The 16151-nt window shown below is 50.2% G+C and overlaps 1 protein-coding gene and 1 long non-coding RNA gene across 13 annotated transcripts in view; one reads left to right on the forward strand and one right to left on the reverse strand.

The window, feature by feature from the left end:
- The window catches only part of RERE (arginine-glutamic acid dipeptide repeats), a 146334-nt gene that overhangs the window by 54019 nt on the left and 76164 nt on the right, over positions 1–16151 (reverse strand). For 11 of the 12 annotated variants that reach the window (XM_081341064.1, XM_081341068.1, XM_081341069.1 and 8 more), the window contains 3 exons: positions 6270–6375; positions 5371–5467; positions 4353–4457 (listed from right to left, as the gene is read on the reverse strand). In XM_081341064.1, the coding sequence (XP_081197190.1) occupies positions 4353–4457; positions 5371–5467; positions 6270–6375 (308 nt within the window). Of the gene's footprint in view, positions 1–1880; positions 2283–4352; positions 4458–5370; positions 5468–6269; positions 6376–16151 lie in introns of those variants that run through there. The other variant, XM_081341066.1, reaches the window with a different exon arrangement.
- LOC308675636 lies at positions 9833–15050 on the forward strand. The gene is made up of 3 exons (XR_014028171.1): positions 9833–9904; positions 10984–11017; positions 14804–15050. It is a non-coding gene; the product is annotated as an uncharacterized lncRNA (long non-coding RNA).

Raw genomic sequence — 16151 nt, forward strand, 5'->3', positions numbered from 1 at the left:
AGTCGACGCGTAGCCCCCAAAACAGGGTTACAAAACAAAACTCCCCCCCCAAAAAAAGATGTGATCCGAATTACCCAAGAAGTGTGGGGGGGGGGGAGAGAAGAAACCCTTCAATCTGATTTTTGACTTTTCTGGATCACAGGGGTCCTTCTGGGGTAAATCCTGCCTTATTTCATATCACCAGTTCACGGGACGTGACTGGCTTCATCTGAAGGACCCCAGAAAGAGGCGAACGGATGCCGGGGCACTTCCTGGTTTCACGCACTTGCTAAACCATGGCTTGGGGGGAGAAGCCACAATGGTTGAGTTCGCACAGCCCTCCGAAGCAAAGCGAACCAGGGGATGGCTTAACCCAGGTAACAACCCAAAGACGAAGTAATCCCGACGCAGACAAACATTACACAGAGTAGACTGGCTGCGGGAAAAATGGGGGAAGCGGGGAAGAAAAAAGAGTCTGAATCCCTTCCACAAATACACACTTTGGACTCAACTCGGCTTGTGACTGTCTGGATTATCCAGCTAACACCAAAGCCGGAGCAAAAATAAATGAGCCTCGGAAAGAACGCAATCTCTCCGTCCCTCTCTCTCTTTCTCCCCCCAGCAACACATATATAAGCACAGACATTATATATTCTCCCCCTCCCTGAAAAAAATGCAAAAAAAAAATAACAACAATCTCAATTTGAGTCACGACACGGTAGATGGCTCAAGAATTTAGAGGCGCAAGGAGGAAGACGCAGCACGTTGGTAGCCTAAAGCCCTCACCTGTCACTGGTCCAAACGCTACCCTCCTTTTAAAGTTTCACCTTGAGGACTAGTCACTTGCTTTCCGTTAGCTGCCTAAATATTTCCAACCCCACGCAGGGCTGAAAAGCCAGCCGGTTCAATACCCCACCGTACAATCTGGCTCCTCGGAAGAGAGGGGCTACCTGACATGGGGCGGGTGGGGGAAATCTCACGAGGACTTGCCACCCTTTCCCCAATTTTTTTGTTTTTCCCCCCTGCCCATTGGCAGCAACTGGATTTATCCCGCAGGGCCAAGGCCCACGTTCCGGTTTGACTTCCACCTCTACAGAAAGGATTCCGTATTTATGACACATACGCTTGATCCCTGTCTACAGGACAGACTGGATTTCCCCCCCCTACCCCCCCAGCTGACTGGGGCTTCCCTGCTCCAACTCGCAGGGTTGGGAGGGGTGTGTGGATCCATGACTGCCTTCCCTGCAAGGGGGGGGATTGTAGGGAGGCATGCATCCACATCCGTGCAGCTGGGGTGCAACTTCCTCTGCCCCATGGAAAGTTCTCCCCAGGGCAGCCAATCGGGAGCTCCTGCCTAGCATCTCGCAGCGTCCTTCCCCATTCCGGCTCCGGGACGCCTGCCCTCAAGGACCCCTTTCCCAGGCCGGAGCCCCAGCCTGGCTGGTTTGCCTGGCTGCTGTGCAAGAGGGACGGGACGGCTTCTGACAGCCAGCTAGCAGGCAAGGCAAGGCAAGGCAAGGCAGGCTGTCAGAGTCGTCCCGTCACTCTTGCCCGGCAGCCAATAGTGACGGCTCTCTGGCCCTCCTCCCTCCCCTCTCGGAGGGCCCCCTCCTGCCAGACCTTGCAAGCGGGACAGAGCAGGTGGGCTCATGTCAGCCCTGAGCCCCTTGCAGGAGGAGGAGGAGGAGGAAAGCCTTGGCGGGGAGGGGGGGGGCAAGCTGGACAGGGCTGCCAGCTGCCAAGACCCATTTTGGGCCATGCCAGCAGGGCTGGGGAGGCCAGGGGGTGGGTGGGAAGAAGCCACTCTCCAACGATCCCTCCTCCTCCTCCTCCTCCTCCCCCCGGGGCCAGCCCCCCACCCCCCACCCACCTCCCCACCCCTCCCCGCCCCGTCTGCCTACCTGAAGGGGCCGAGCAGGTCGTCCATGACAGTGACAGCCCCGGCCCTTCGCTGCAGCGGGCGCTGCCTGACCTTGCCTTTCTCCGTGGCTCCAGGGAAAGGGGTGGGGGGGGAGGGCAAGAAAAGCCCACCCGCCCCCGAAAAGGGGAAAAAAAAAACAAAAACCAGGAGGAGAAGAAGCAGCAGCAGCAGCAGCCAGAAGAGGAGGGGGGTGGGGAGTCGGCCTGCTCTCCCCCCCTCCCCCCCTCCCCAGCCCACTAATCAAAATGGAGGCCCATGCAGTCCGTGGGAGACCCGGGAGAGCTTTCGCCCAGCTTGTGCGCTGACCTCAGCCTCCTCGCACGCAGGACGCAGAAACTTCGCCCTTAGACTGACAGCACTGAGCATGTGCTGTGACCCCCCCCTCCTCCTCCTGTTTCCGTAAATAAAGCAGCGCCAACAGACGTGGGGAAGGCAGGGCGGGCGGGCTGCACCACCAGCCCAACACAAGCGGAGGCAGCAGCAGCGGCAGCGCAACGACACACGGCTTTGCCTAGCAAGCTAGTGTGCAGGGAAGTGGGGCCTTGGCAAGGGGGTCTGAGACGGGCAACGCTCACACACACACTCAACACACTCAGCACGGACACACACACACACACACACACTGCTTTTCATTTCTCCCCCCCCCCCGAGGAAGACCCTTCTGCCAGAGAGGACCAGGTGCAAAAAAAAAAAAAAGTCAAGTTACAAAACAGACGGGCAGAACATCAGGGCTGGCTTTCCACGGGAGGCAGCCACCCACAGGTCCCCAACCTGGTGCCCTCCAGAGGCCGGGGGGGGGGGGAGTTGAAAAGGCAACGTGCTTGGGAGCCACCCGGATGGGGTTTGGCATGAACCCAAGGATGCCGCCCTGGAAGAAGCCCACCTTGCAGGTTTCGATGCACGGCCAGGTCTGTCTGGGCCAAGATCAAGGAAGGAAGGAAGGAAGGAAGGAAGGAAGGAAGGAAGGAAGGAAGGAAGGAAGGAAGGAAGGAAGGAAGGAAGGAAGGAAGGAAGGAAGGAAGGAAGGAAGGAAGGAAGGAAAAAGGGAGGGAAAGAAGGAAAGAAGGGAGGGAGGGAGGGAGGGAAAGAAGGAAAGAAGGAAGGTAGAGAGCCATGTCTGGGCCAGGATCAGTGAGGGAGGAAGGAAGGAAGGAAGGAAGGAAGGAAGGAAGGAAGGAAGGAAGGAAGGAAGGAAGGAAGGAAGGAAGGAAGGAAGGAAGGAAGGAAGGAAGGAAGGAAGGAAGGAAGGAGAGGGGGTGCCAGGCTGATTCCCAGGTGGACCTCTGAGAATAAGGATTGATAATAAGGAAAATAAATTGATCTTACGAAAGGACAGAGCAAAGCACCAATAGAGATTTACACAGCCCAGAGACAAATTCAAAATTACCCAACTCGAATTACCCAGCATAAGAAAAATCACAGGAACTCACTTCTGCGAATCTATTGCGATACCTCCCAACATTGAAACAGCATTCCTGGGACCTGTTTCTTGACCTGACCTACCTCGGAAGGCTGGCATTTTGTCCCTTTCACAGTGTTTCCCCCCCCCCAGTGGCTCTGGTAACTCCCCCAGCGCGACTGGCCCTCCCTACCTGTTCTTTCTTCTACGGAAGGGTTAGGATCTTGCAACTCTCCGGATGCTGCCTGAGTTACAACGCAGGGAAGTGGGAAGCCGTCCTTCAGCAAGACTGCCCTGAGCGGGCCAGGGTGCCTCCCACCCCTCAATCGAGACAGGTGAGCTTTACCTGTGAGACACCTTCCTCCCCACAACCCCCCCCCTCCAAGGCCCACCCATTCAGCTGGTCAATTATTACAAGAAGAATACGTGGCTGTTGTCAGACTCCTTGTATACAAAATGCAATCCTGCAGTCCCCCCTCCCCAAATTCTGAGACTTACTTCGAGCTACAAGCTCTTTTCTTTACCCCCCCCCCCCCGCCAGCCAAACAGCAAATCAAACCAAAGCAGACCTACAAACATGGTGCCGCCCATTAAGAGGGCAATTCAGAAGCCAAACGAAGGGAGAAACACGGTTTTAAAAGGAAACACAGCAGGGATTAAAAATAATAAGAATAATAAAAACAACTTTAGATGTCACCCACGAAGTCGCAGAAAGAATTGCAACTGAAAACATCCAGTTTTTTTTGGGGGGGGGAGTCCTTTGTTGAGAAGGTCCATTCGGTGGTGGGAGCCACCACCCAAAAGGCCCTGACTATATTTGCTACTGTTCAAATTGACCTCCACAGCAGGACAAGAAGTTGAAATCTGAACTCAAAAGACCCGTGGGTGCTGCTTCAAGCCATACCTTCGAAAGGCATTGATCCATGGCCAGGCCTTGGAGTTTACCATACCTGCCAACAGCTTGGATGGTTCCTCTCTCTCTTAATGCACACTAAAGCATTCTCGCACGGTATTTCGCAATGAGTGAAATTTAAAAAAAAAAAAGGCACTCACCTTGTCTCTGGATTGTAGCCCAGGATGTAGAAAAATGAGTCTAGTCGAGCTTTAAATTCTCTAGCAGCAAAGATGTCGGAGAAATGAGAGATGTTACATTTTCCCCTGCGAGGAAGACAGGGAAAAGGAATTCTCAGGTTAGGCGGATCGCGGTTACTTAACAGAGAACCCCCCCCAAAAAACCCCACAATACTGGTCCACGTTAAAGGAAGAACTTTTAACGGGATACTCATTTCCACGGATTTAAGCATTTAAATAAAATCTAGCAACCAGCTGCAGTCCCAGATTACTTCAAGCCAATTACAAAGAAGTGGAATTCTCTCTCTGGCTGCTGTTTAGGATACTAAATTGAGAGAGAAAGAGAGAGGGGAGCGGAGGAAGAGGGGGAGGGGGAGGGAGAGAGAGGGGGGATAACAGAGGGAATAGAATCAAGATCACGTGAAGGGTTAATACCACTTTACAAGGCCTTGGTAAGGCCACACTTGGAATCCTGCATCCAATTTTGGTCACCATATTATAAAAAAGATGTTGAGACTCCGGAAAGAGTGCAGAGAAGAGCAACAGAGATCATCAGGGGACTGGAGGCTAAAGCATACAAAGAACGGTTGCTGGAATTGGGGATGTCTAGTCTAATGAAGAGAAGGACCAGGGGGGACAGGATAGCAGTCTTCCAATCTCTCAGGGGCTGGCCCACAGAAGAGGGAGTCAAGCTATTCTCCAAAGCGCCTGAAGGCAGGACAAGCAACGGATGGAAACTAATCAAGGAGAGAAGCAACCTGGAACTAAGGAGAAATTTGCTAACCATGAGAACAATTAATCAGAGGAACAGCCTGCCTCCAGAAGTTGTGGATGCTCCATCACTGGAGGCTTTTAAGAAGAGACTGGACATCCATTTGTCTGAAATGGTATAGGGTCTTCTGCTTGAGAAGGGGGTTGGACCAGAAGACCTCCCGAGGCCCCTTCCCACTCTTTGTTATTCTGCTCAAATAATCTCTGGGCTGGATTTCCCATTACTCACCTGAGGGCAGCAGCGTGGTAAGTATCCACATAGTCCGAAATGAAAAGCTCTCGGTTCTTGATCACTGGGTCCGTGATGACCAGCTCGCGCCCAGAATCTGTGGAAAGGAAGCCATTTTAGCTAGGGGTGTCTCCAACCGTCTGAACACTCCTAGCAAGAGTTTCTCTGGAGCATCTTCTCAGCCTGGCGAACTCAGAGCTAGGCTGACTTTAGTCTTTTTAGCAAAAGAACTTTTCGCCTCAACCAAACGGAGTCGGGGGTCTTTCTTTCCCAAGGGGTCAAACTGGGGCAGGTGTGACCCACTCCAGGATGGATCCCAGATATCTTTTCTCAGGTTTTCCTTGGGACCCACGGCTTCCTGTTAAACCGTGGGGGGGGGGTGTCTTCAAACCAGGCAGCTGAGGAATTCTGGGAGTTGAAGTCCACAGGTCATCGAAGGGACACGCTGGAAGACCCCCGGTGTACACCTATCATGTTGGGAGGTTCAGCTCCCCCCAAGACCAGCTGCGTTCTGCTCATAAGACATGGTGCCTCCTTTTTTTCCTTCAAAGTCCTTGTTCCAGCTTTTGCGAACAAGGGGAAAGAGCAGGACTGGGAAATGTGAAAATCTAGGGGGGGGGAATGCAAATGGAAGCTACTGCGCTCCAGCACTTAATTCCACTTTTTTATTATTATTATTTTATTTGGCCTGTCTTCTCCAAGTGGCCAGGAACAGACAGGAAAGCACCCAATGTTTCGGGAAACTGACGCCTAACAACTTGGCAGCCTCGGGATGCAACAGCCACCTCTGTAAAAATGGGATTTTAATGGCACGAGAAGAGAAACCCCCTCGGGGGCGGGGTGGGGGGTGGGAAGGATGACAATGGCTTCTCCCCTGCCCCCCCCCGGGATCAGCTCACCGTTTTCGTTGTGTCGGTCTTGGACCAAATGTTGGTAAACGGAATCCGGGACTTCGGACTGGCGGTAGTACCACTTGACGTTCATGAGCAGGTGATCCCTCTTACTCTGGAAGAGAAAGGAGGAGAGATCGGTTACGGATGAGGAAGCTGGAGCAGCTTGCTGGCACATCTGTAGCTGGGCGGGTGCGGCGACGAGCCGCAAGTAAACTGGGTTTATTTGGTCCGCGAGAGCAGGGAGAGGAGAGAGGGGAGAGACGCTTCTCTGTGGCAACACTACACAACGGCAAGACGGCGTTGCACCAAGGCGTATCGCAGGCCCTTCTTCCCAGGAAGGACAATTTGTGATAATGAACACCTGCTTATACAGATAGTCCTTGACTAACAACTTAGCGACCGGTCGAAGTTACGACACCGTTGGGGGGGGTGGAAACTGCTGAGGGGAAAGGGAGAGGTTTCCAAGCTGAGCCAGGAATTCTGGGAGTTGAAGTCCACGAGTCATAAAAGAGCCAAGGCTGCCTACCCCTGGTCTAGTTTAATGAAGAGAAGGACGAGGGGGGACAGGATAGCAGTGATCCAGTATCTCAGGGGCTGCCCCAAAGAAGAGGCAGTCAAGCTGTTCTCCAGAGCACCTGAAGGCAGGACAAGAAGCAGCGGATGGAAACTAATCCAAGAGAGAAGCAACCTGGAACAGAGACATTTCCTGACAATTAACCAGTGGAACAACCTGCCTCCAGAAGCTGTGAATGCTCCAACACTGGAGGTTTTTAAGAAGAGACTGGACAGCCATTTGTCTGAAGTGGTATAGGGTTTCCTGCCTGAGCAGGGTGTTGGACTAGATGACCTCCAAGGTCCCTTTCAACTGTATTATTATTATTATTATTATTATTATTATTATTATTATTATTATTATTATTATTATTATTATTATTATTATTATTATTATTATTATTATTATTATTATTGTAAGTCCAGGACAGAGGCCTGCCTGGCCTATAGGCAGAGGCTAAAGTAAACTAGGGGTTGAATTTGCCCTTCCGAAAACCTGACAGCCAACCCTTAAATAACAGGGGTGGTGGAAAGCAAGGAGGCCTTCCTGCCTTGTGGTACCTTTAAATCAGAGGCCCCTAACCTTTGGGGCACCACGGACCGGTTCCACGGAGAAAGGTTTTCCCACGGAGGGGAGGGAAGGGTGGCTTTGCGTGCCGCCTGCTTCCAGCAAATGGGGCTTTGCTTTGTTTGTGCGGCCCGGTTGCCGACAGGCTCCTTAGGTTGGAATGCCCCATGCTTATTAGTGCTTGCGCCGCAGAAAATGGGACCGGGGGGGGGGCGGCGCAGGGGGGAAATGGACACGTTCGCCATGCCGTATTCCGAAGCGTTCCCAGGTAGCAGATTCGAAAGCTCTCCGGCCAGAGCCACCAGGCAGAAGTAGCCGTTACTCACGAGGTGACTCTTAAAAGTGCCCAGCTAGGAATGAGTGTGGTCAGTTCCATTCCTCTGTTCTTTCCAAGCTCTGGGTTGAATTGACTCTTTCGCCCCCACCTTCCCTTCATCTCCCTGTATTGGTAAAATCTTTTTTTTTGTGTGTGTGTGTGTGTGTGTGTGTGTGTGTGTTTGGGGGGGGGGGAAATGACACATGTAATACAGTAAAAAATCCAGCCAGTGGCAGCATTGTGTCAGGGAAGAAACAAAAAAAAAATTCAATTTATTATTTATTTATTTTTTAAGTTTACAAACTGCTTGCTTGCCATGCTGTATGGCTGGCACTGATTTTGTTGTGTTTTTTTTTAAAAGGTGGTAGAAAGGAGGAAAAAAAATACGGTGGGCAAAAAAAACAGCTTAAGGAATCAGCAGCTGAACCACTCCAGCCTAGAGAAGGGACCAAGATTAAAATTGAAGTGTGTGTGTGTGTGTGTGTGTGTGTGTGTGTGTGTGTGTGTGTGTGTATGGGAGGGTTTTTTTGATGGCCCAGCTCAATTCCTTCCTGCTAAAAGGGTCTCAGATATCAAGTCTGCCAACCCCCCCCCAACCCCGCTCTCACCTTTCTGAATGTGTGTGTGGGGGGGAAAAAGAACTATTTTCCCTAACGTGTGCTCTGTGCTATTCGGAGCCTTAGGGAGCCTTGCTGTGTCCCTGCGGCCGCCAGGCTCACCAAAAATCAAACCAGCCTAACTATCCTGGTGGTACTCTGTTACTCCGCCCCCCCCCCCACAGAGGAATTTTCATCCTAAAGATCGGAAGCCGTACGGTCTTCCAGCTTGACCTGCTTCAAGAAGCTGTCTGCATTCATTTGAAAGTTCAACTGCTTCCGACGGCGGATTTTTAAATTATTATTATTATTATTTATTTATTTTTGAAGAAGAGGTTTCATCTTCGTTAGATGCACAAAAGGAGGTATGTGAAGTGCGCCTGCGCACGTGTCCCCTTCCTCTTCTCCCAAGAAGCCAGCGTCTGTTTTATTTAGCAAGGCAATTACCTGAATGCTGGGAGTAGGAAATAGCCAGGTTTTACCCCGGGTGAGCACCAGGAAATGAGACTGTGGGAAAAGCAGCAAGCGAAGGGCCCGAGGTACTCCCGAATTATTGAAGGGGCAAGCTATTAAGTTCACACCGATGGATCCAAAACAAATTCATATTAATTTCACAGCTCCTCTTGGCTCGGATACAGAATCCTGTCCCTTTCTAAGGAGGGGGGGGGAGAGGCCTTTCTCAAATATTAGCCATGGATATCCTTGCTGGCATGGGAACAGGGGAAAAAAAAATATCTGCAAGAGGATTTCTTCGCCCTATGCACAAGGCCTCTAACTCCTCAAAAAGATCCGCTCAGATTATTAAATAACGTGGCCTCAAAGCAACCAGACCAGGAAATGCCTCCTCCACATCACTCTGCTTGCTTGCTTGCTTGCTTGCTTGATTTAGAACAACAGAGTTGGAAGGGACCGTGTAGGTCATCTAGTCCAACCCCCTGCAGCTCTCCGGATCAGATCTTCTGATCTGCAGAGCTACACAAATCTGGAGCTCTAGACAGGCACAGCAGTAAACGGTTAGCACCTTGGTCTTTTCCAGTTGTGTTCATTTTCCTGCCAATATCCCAAATAATCAAATACAGGCAGGCCTCGGCTTGCACCCGTTCATTTAGGGACCGTTCGAACTTACAACGTCATCGGAAAAAAATTAAACTTATGACCTGGTTTCACACTTACAGCTATTGCGGCATCCCCGCGGTCACGGGATCAAAATTTGGACCCTCGGCAACTGGTGTGTATTTCTGACGGTTGCACTGTCCCGGGTGTGTGTATGTGTCAAATGATCCCCATTTTGGCCGGCTTCCGACAAGCAAAGTTTGGGGGTGGGTGGGTGGAGAGATCCAGATTCGTTTAATGACTGCAAGGTTCACTTAACGTTTGCAGTGATTCGCTTAGCAACCGTGGCCAAAAAAAAACAAAAAAAGCTTGGCAAAATGGGGCAAAACACCCCCTTAGCAATGGCAAGTGTGGGGTTCAGTTGTGGTCGTAATAAAAAGGGGATATTTTTTTTCTCCAACGTAGGAAAACAAGAAACCCACCACTTCGGTTGACAACAAAGGAAGAAAGCCCAACCTGTATTAGAAGTCCTGCAATATGCAGCCATTCGCCACAGGTGAGCTGAGCAGACTGGAGACGGCCTTCCGCCACGTGTGTGTGTGTGTGTGTGTGTGTGTGTGTGTGTGTACGTGCGCACATTCACATGTTAAACCTCATCATTTGTGCTGGAGGGTGGAGAGATGCAGACTTAACAGCTTTGTCAGCCAAATCTCCAAAGGGAGACAGAGATACACCGTCAGAATTGATGGGGGGGAAAAAGGGGGAAATAATGCTTCTCTTTTGCCATAATCCTCATTTTTTTTAATAAAAAGGGGGGGGAGTGGGGAAAAGGCTAACTGCCATTTAGCAGAAAGACTGGTGTGTGTGTGTGTACGTGTGTGTGTGTACGTGTGTGTGTGTACGTGTGTGTGTGTGTGTGTGTGTGTGTGTGTGTGAGAGAGAGAGAGAGAGAGAGAGAGAGAGAGAGAGAGGGAGAGGGGTGCACAATGCAAGCAAGGATGGGTTTGGATAGAAGCAGCCCTGCTCACCTTGCCCCTTTTTTTTCTTCTCTCCCCAACGGGGGCAAACCCCAGATAACGAAATCCAAGGAAGAAAAGCTCTATTTAATAATTTAGCCCCTGTCAAAGAGTTGCTATCGATTCTTGTTCCCAGCACAGGGAGAGAATGTTATCGCCAGCCTTGCAGCTCAGGGAGGGCATTGGCAAATTTAATCTCCACGCCGCGGCGCTCCTGACACCTCCCCCTCTCCCTTCGGAAGCGACCCACCACCGACTGTCTTCCCCCTGTGTGTGCGTGTATGTGTTTAAATTAAAACATCTATTCGTATTTTTTTAAAAAAACAACCCAGCAGCAGTCAATTCTCATTGGCCAACAAACCAATAAAAGGGCCGGTCTCACGTCCTGCAGCCCAGCCCAAGCCCTGCGTTGAGTAACCAGACCCCCACCACCCTCTTTTGATTTTGCTTGTCAGAAGGTCGCAAAAGGGGAATCACGTGGCCCACCCCCACCCACCCCCCCGGGACGATGGCCACCGTCATAAACACGAGTCAGCTGTCAAGTGAACGTAAATCACGTGACCGTGGGGATGCTGCGACGCTCGTGTGAAAAACGGTCACGCGTCCTTTTTTTTTCCAGCGCCGTCATAACTCCGGTCACGAAGCGAAAAGTGGTAAGTCAAGGACTGCCTGCACTTCATTGTTCCGAGCCAGTTTCACAGGACAGCCGTTTGTCTGAAATGATCTAGGGTTTCCTGCCTGGGCGAGGGGTTGGACTAGATGACCTCCAAGGTCCCTTCCAACTTTATTGTTATTATTATCATTACTACTACATCCTGTACCCTGGAAAGGGACTTGGACGGAGCTACCTGGGGCACCCGGCAAAGCCATTGGAGAAAAGGGCCTCGTTCTCAATCTGCAATCCTGTCCCCAGAGGAAAAGGGATTGGGGGGGGCAGCCCTGGGACTATCGTAGCAAGGAGGAGGAGGAGGAGGAGGAGGAGGAGGAGGAGGAGGAAGAGGAGGAGGAGGAGGAGGAGGAGGAAGAGGAGGAGGAGGAGGAGGAGAAGGAGAAGACGACGACCACCACCACCACCAAGACTTTAATTTAATTTAAAGGTGGGCTTCCCAGGAATGAGGCCGATCAATTCCTCGGCGCCCTCCAGAGAAACTGGCCTTCAAAAGCTGCATTTTGAGCTCAAACAAAGCCCTAAGCCAGCTTCTGACACCAGGAGGTTCCGCTTCTCACACTTTACACACACAAATGCACAGAAAGAGAGAGAGAGAAAGAGGAGACAGAGAGACGAGACAGACAGGGGGAGAGTTCAAGCTAGCTACTTTATTGTTTCATGCCTATTCCACAGGAATCTTCCCAGTTTTGCAGATTCCCTTGGGGAAGACCAAGAGAAAGGTTCAAAGGCATTTGAAATGGGCGGGTGACTCAGACTTTGCTCTCTCCTGCTTATGTAGTGAGCTAATTCCCTTTGGATCTCCCCCCTCCCGACTGGGATGGCTGTTCTCCAACAGTTTCCCACCCACCCACCCCGTCCCTTTCCGTGGCTTTAGGCTCCGGAAGGAAGTCAGGCACACTCGTGCTTCTCTCAGCTCCAAGTCCTTGTAATTGGGTTTCCCGTGGCCACCGATTGAATCTGCCTTCAGTTCGCTGCGGGGATGAAGTTAAAAGGAGCAGATGGCAAGGCGGCGGGGGGGGGGGAGTTGCTTTCAAAGCAACTACTCAGCGGAACATCCCCACAGAGCCCCCAGCTGTTGCAAAAGGCAAGCAGCTAACAAGGCGAAAAAGGGCGAAAAAGGCCTACAGGTAAGGCGGCTTTAAGGAGCGGCGCCAGACCAAAAAAAAAAAAAAAAAAGACACCGGCCCTCAATGCTGGCTTTGGACTTTTTTTTATTTTTTATTTTTTTTAAAAAAAAGACCGCCTTCTCGGCAGGAAGCTTATGTTTGCAACATTACTCGCCGGAGGATACGTAAGGCAACGTGCCAGCTCTACTTCCAATGGAAATCCACCAAGCACAGCAGGCCTTCGCACGTACGCTGACCGGTGCAAAGGGCCAGGCGACGGAAAGGCTTGTGTCATCCGGAAGCTCCGGGTGCTAACTTAAAAAAAAAAAAAAAGACTGCAACTCCCAGAATTCCCCAGGTTATTCTCACAATTTCTTTCTGGGATCTTTTTTGGGCGGATGCACGGTGTGGTGGGATTCAAATACCTGAACAACCGGTTCTCTTATTGGATGCAGGCCTGGGCCCCGAGGCGTAGAACGGACTTCCGGAAGTGGCATCCATGCACTCCCTGTGGGCTGCTCTAGGCCTCCTCCAGGCCTCCAAGGCCTAGAACAGACTTCCGAAAGTGGCATCCACGCTCTTCTGGCGGGCTGTTTTAGGCCTCCTCCAGGCCTAGAACAGACCTCCGGAAGTGGCATCCACACTCTTCCGACGGGCCGTTCTAGGCCTCCTCCAGGCCTCCGAGGCCTGGGACAGACTTCCAGAAGCAGTGTGTGCATTCATCCGGTTCTCCGAACTCAGCAAAATTTAGCTCCTGGTTCTGCCAAACCAGTGCAAACTGGCTGGATCCCACCACTGGGGATGCACTGCGTGACTTTTGCAGGCTAAAAGGGGGCAGGGGGTCTGACACCCCACTGGGCTTCTGGGAGACTACTGATCTCCTGCTGGCTGAGCTGGAGAAGATGGCCAAAGCAGCCATAGATCTATGGGCTGTCCCCCCACCCCCGGGGGGGGGGCTAGATGGCTACTATCCTGGCCCTAAAAGCATTAAAGCTCCTGTTAGGCCTTGCTGCAGCTGGACTGCTTTTCTCAGCCTCCCGGCACAAATGGGCATTCACAGGGATTTAAATGCTCCCTTCATGAACGAAATCTGACGAGGGCGAAGCGAAAGCAAGCGGATCTGGGCTTTCTTCAATTGGAAGGAGGTGGGGGGTGGGAGCTGTACGCCACAAGCCTGCCGCATAAATCTCCGGGCAACAAATCGTGTGACTCGTGCCAGGAGAATTAACATTAAAATTCAGTCCCCGCGAGAGCAGGGGTGTCTTGAGCCCCGTTGTTGGGCCTTCCTGGGCCGCACAGAAGGGGTGAGAGGGAGGATCTGTAAAGGAATCCTGGCTTAAACGAGGGCCTCTTGTTCCTTTCACAAAGAACGGCGCAGGTGCAGCCCCTACCAAGCCAGGCCCAGCAACGGAAGGCACGCTCTGGGTACCATCAATGCAGGGAAAAAAAAAAAAAACAAGGCGTCTGGGTTGCGATGAAAGAAATAAAATAAAACCCAGTTGATTCGCCTTTTGACCCCTCAGAGAACGTACAGCCAGTAACGGTGTTGGATAAAGGCTTCCATCCCATCAGTCATTGCTATGGGAATGAGCTGGCTGAGGAATTCTGGGAGTTGAAGTCCACCAGTCATACAAGGGCCAGGTTGGAAGACCCCCCTGGTGTAAGAGGAGGATTATTCGGTGGGCAGCTTCCCCAAACCCCCAGCCCCTCCTCCGCCTTTCCTTGACCCACACGCTCTTCTGGGTAACCCCCCTCAACTAAGTTGCCAGTATCCTGGGTGTTGAGTGACAAAAAATAATCGCGGGAGATGTAAAGAACGGTCAGGGAAGTGCAAGGCCGGATTAAAGATATACCTAACAGTAGCAAAACACACACGATGCTTGGCTTCCCATGCAGTCCGGAGAACAGGCCTTCGGGGTTGGCGTCGCTGCTAATACCCTGAGCAATTAGGGCTGCTCAGCGGGCACTTCGGCTCCAAGCAGGCAGCTGGCCGGCTTCCGAGATGCCCTTGGCTCTTTTCGCAGGAGCCATTCCCCCCCTCACCTGCTCAGGCGCCGAAAAGTGGGGGCTTAAAAATGTTATTCAAGGCCAGGAGCCACAAAGCGGTTGGGTTTTTCAGGGTTTTGGTTTTTGTTTGGAAACGGTATGAATACAATTGAGTTTGTTAAGGGGAGGGAAGGAAGGAAGGAAGGAAGGAAGGAAGGAAGGAAGGAAGGAAGGAAGGAAGGAAGGAAGGAAGGAAGGAAGGAAGGAAGGAAGGAGAAAGCGAAAAATAAGAAGACCCTCCCTGCAAAAAAATATAAAAAAATGAAAAGCCCAGAAGCAGGTTTGACTCCACCATTTTTAAAAGATGTAAAAAAGTTACCTGCAAGGAGAGAAACTGTATATAAGTGAGATCTCTGGGGGGGGGGGGGGTAAAAATAGCAGGCATATAAATATTGAAACAGGCTGTCAAAATAAACAGGGAAAGAAGATACATTCTCCCACACTGCAGTTGTACACAATTTTCAGCAGAAGGAAAGGAAGAATGAGCCGGGAGATGGGAGAGAAAGAGAGAGAAAAGGAGGGAGGGAGGGGGGGGAGAGAGGTGGGGGGAGCAGGAAGGCTTGGGAACAAACAGATGGTTGTTACAGAGAAGTGAGTTTTGTTATATTTTTGTTTAGAAAGCAGTTTGTTTTTGACCTGAGAAGCAGAATTACAGAGTAACAAGAGTTGGAAGGGACCTTGTAGGCCTTCTAGTCCAACCCACCCCACCCCCCGCTCAAGCAGAAGACCCCAAAACCTCCAGTGATGGAGCACCCACCGTTTCTGACGCAAACCACAATCCACAGGATGTATCTCCTTTTTTCGCAAAAGACTCTTTGGGCATCACTACAGACCGCACAAGGGCTTAGGCTGCCTACCCACAACCCAGAGGGGAGGAAAAAAGGAGAAGAGCAGCGGGGATGACACAGAGCATCCCGAAGCAGGGGGGGGGGGGGAGAAAAAAACTTCTAATAAGTGCATGATATGTAACCCGGGTCGGGCATTTTATGAGCCAGCTCAATAAAAGCGCTTTCCTAATTCCAGACTGAAAAGGCTCTAAAACCTGGGTTCACTTTCTGCAGGAAGAGGGGATCCCCTAAATATTATTTCTATTTATTTCTTTAGATAGACAGAGATGGATAAAGATGGATAGAGATAGATAGATAGATAGATAGATATAGACAGACAGACAGAAAGACAGACAGTCAGACAGATAAAGACAAAGACAGAGAAACAGAGGCATAGGGAGGGAGGGATGATAGAGATAGATAGATAGATAGATAGATAGATAGATAGATAGATAGATAGATAGATATGGATAGATAGCTAAGATAGATAGATAGATAGATAGATAGATAGATAGATAGATAGATAGATGGATGGATATAGGATAGAGATAGATAGATAGATAGATAGATAGATAGATAGATAGATAGATAGATAGATAGATAGATAGATAGATAGATAGATAGATAGATAGATAGATAGATAGATAGATAGATAGATAGATAGATAGATGATAGATAGATAGATAGATGGATATAGGATAGAGATAGATAGATAGATAGATAGATAGATAGATAGATAGATAGATAGATAGATAGATAGATAGATAGATAGATAGATAGATATAGATAGATAGACAGACAGACAGAAAGACAGACAGTCAGACAGATAAAGACAAAGACAGAGAAACAGAGGCATAGGGAGGGAGGGATGATAGAGATAGATAGATAGATAGATAGATAGATAGATAGATAGATAGATAGATAGATATGGATAGATAGATAAGAAAGATAGATAGATAGATAGATAGATAGATAGATAGATATAGGAGAGATAGATAGATAGATAGATAGATAGATAGATAGATAGATAGATGATAGATAGATAGATAGATAGATATAGGATAGAGATAGATAGATAGATAGATGATAGATAGATAGATAGATAGATAGATAGATAGATAGATAGATAGATAAAGAT

Source organism: Vipera berus (assembly GCF_964194415.1).
Source record: "Vipera berus genome assembly, chromosome: 17".
Taxonomy (NCBI): Eukaryota; Metazoa; Chordata; class Lepidosauria; order Squamata; family Viperidae; genus Vipera; species Vipera berus.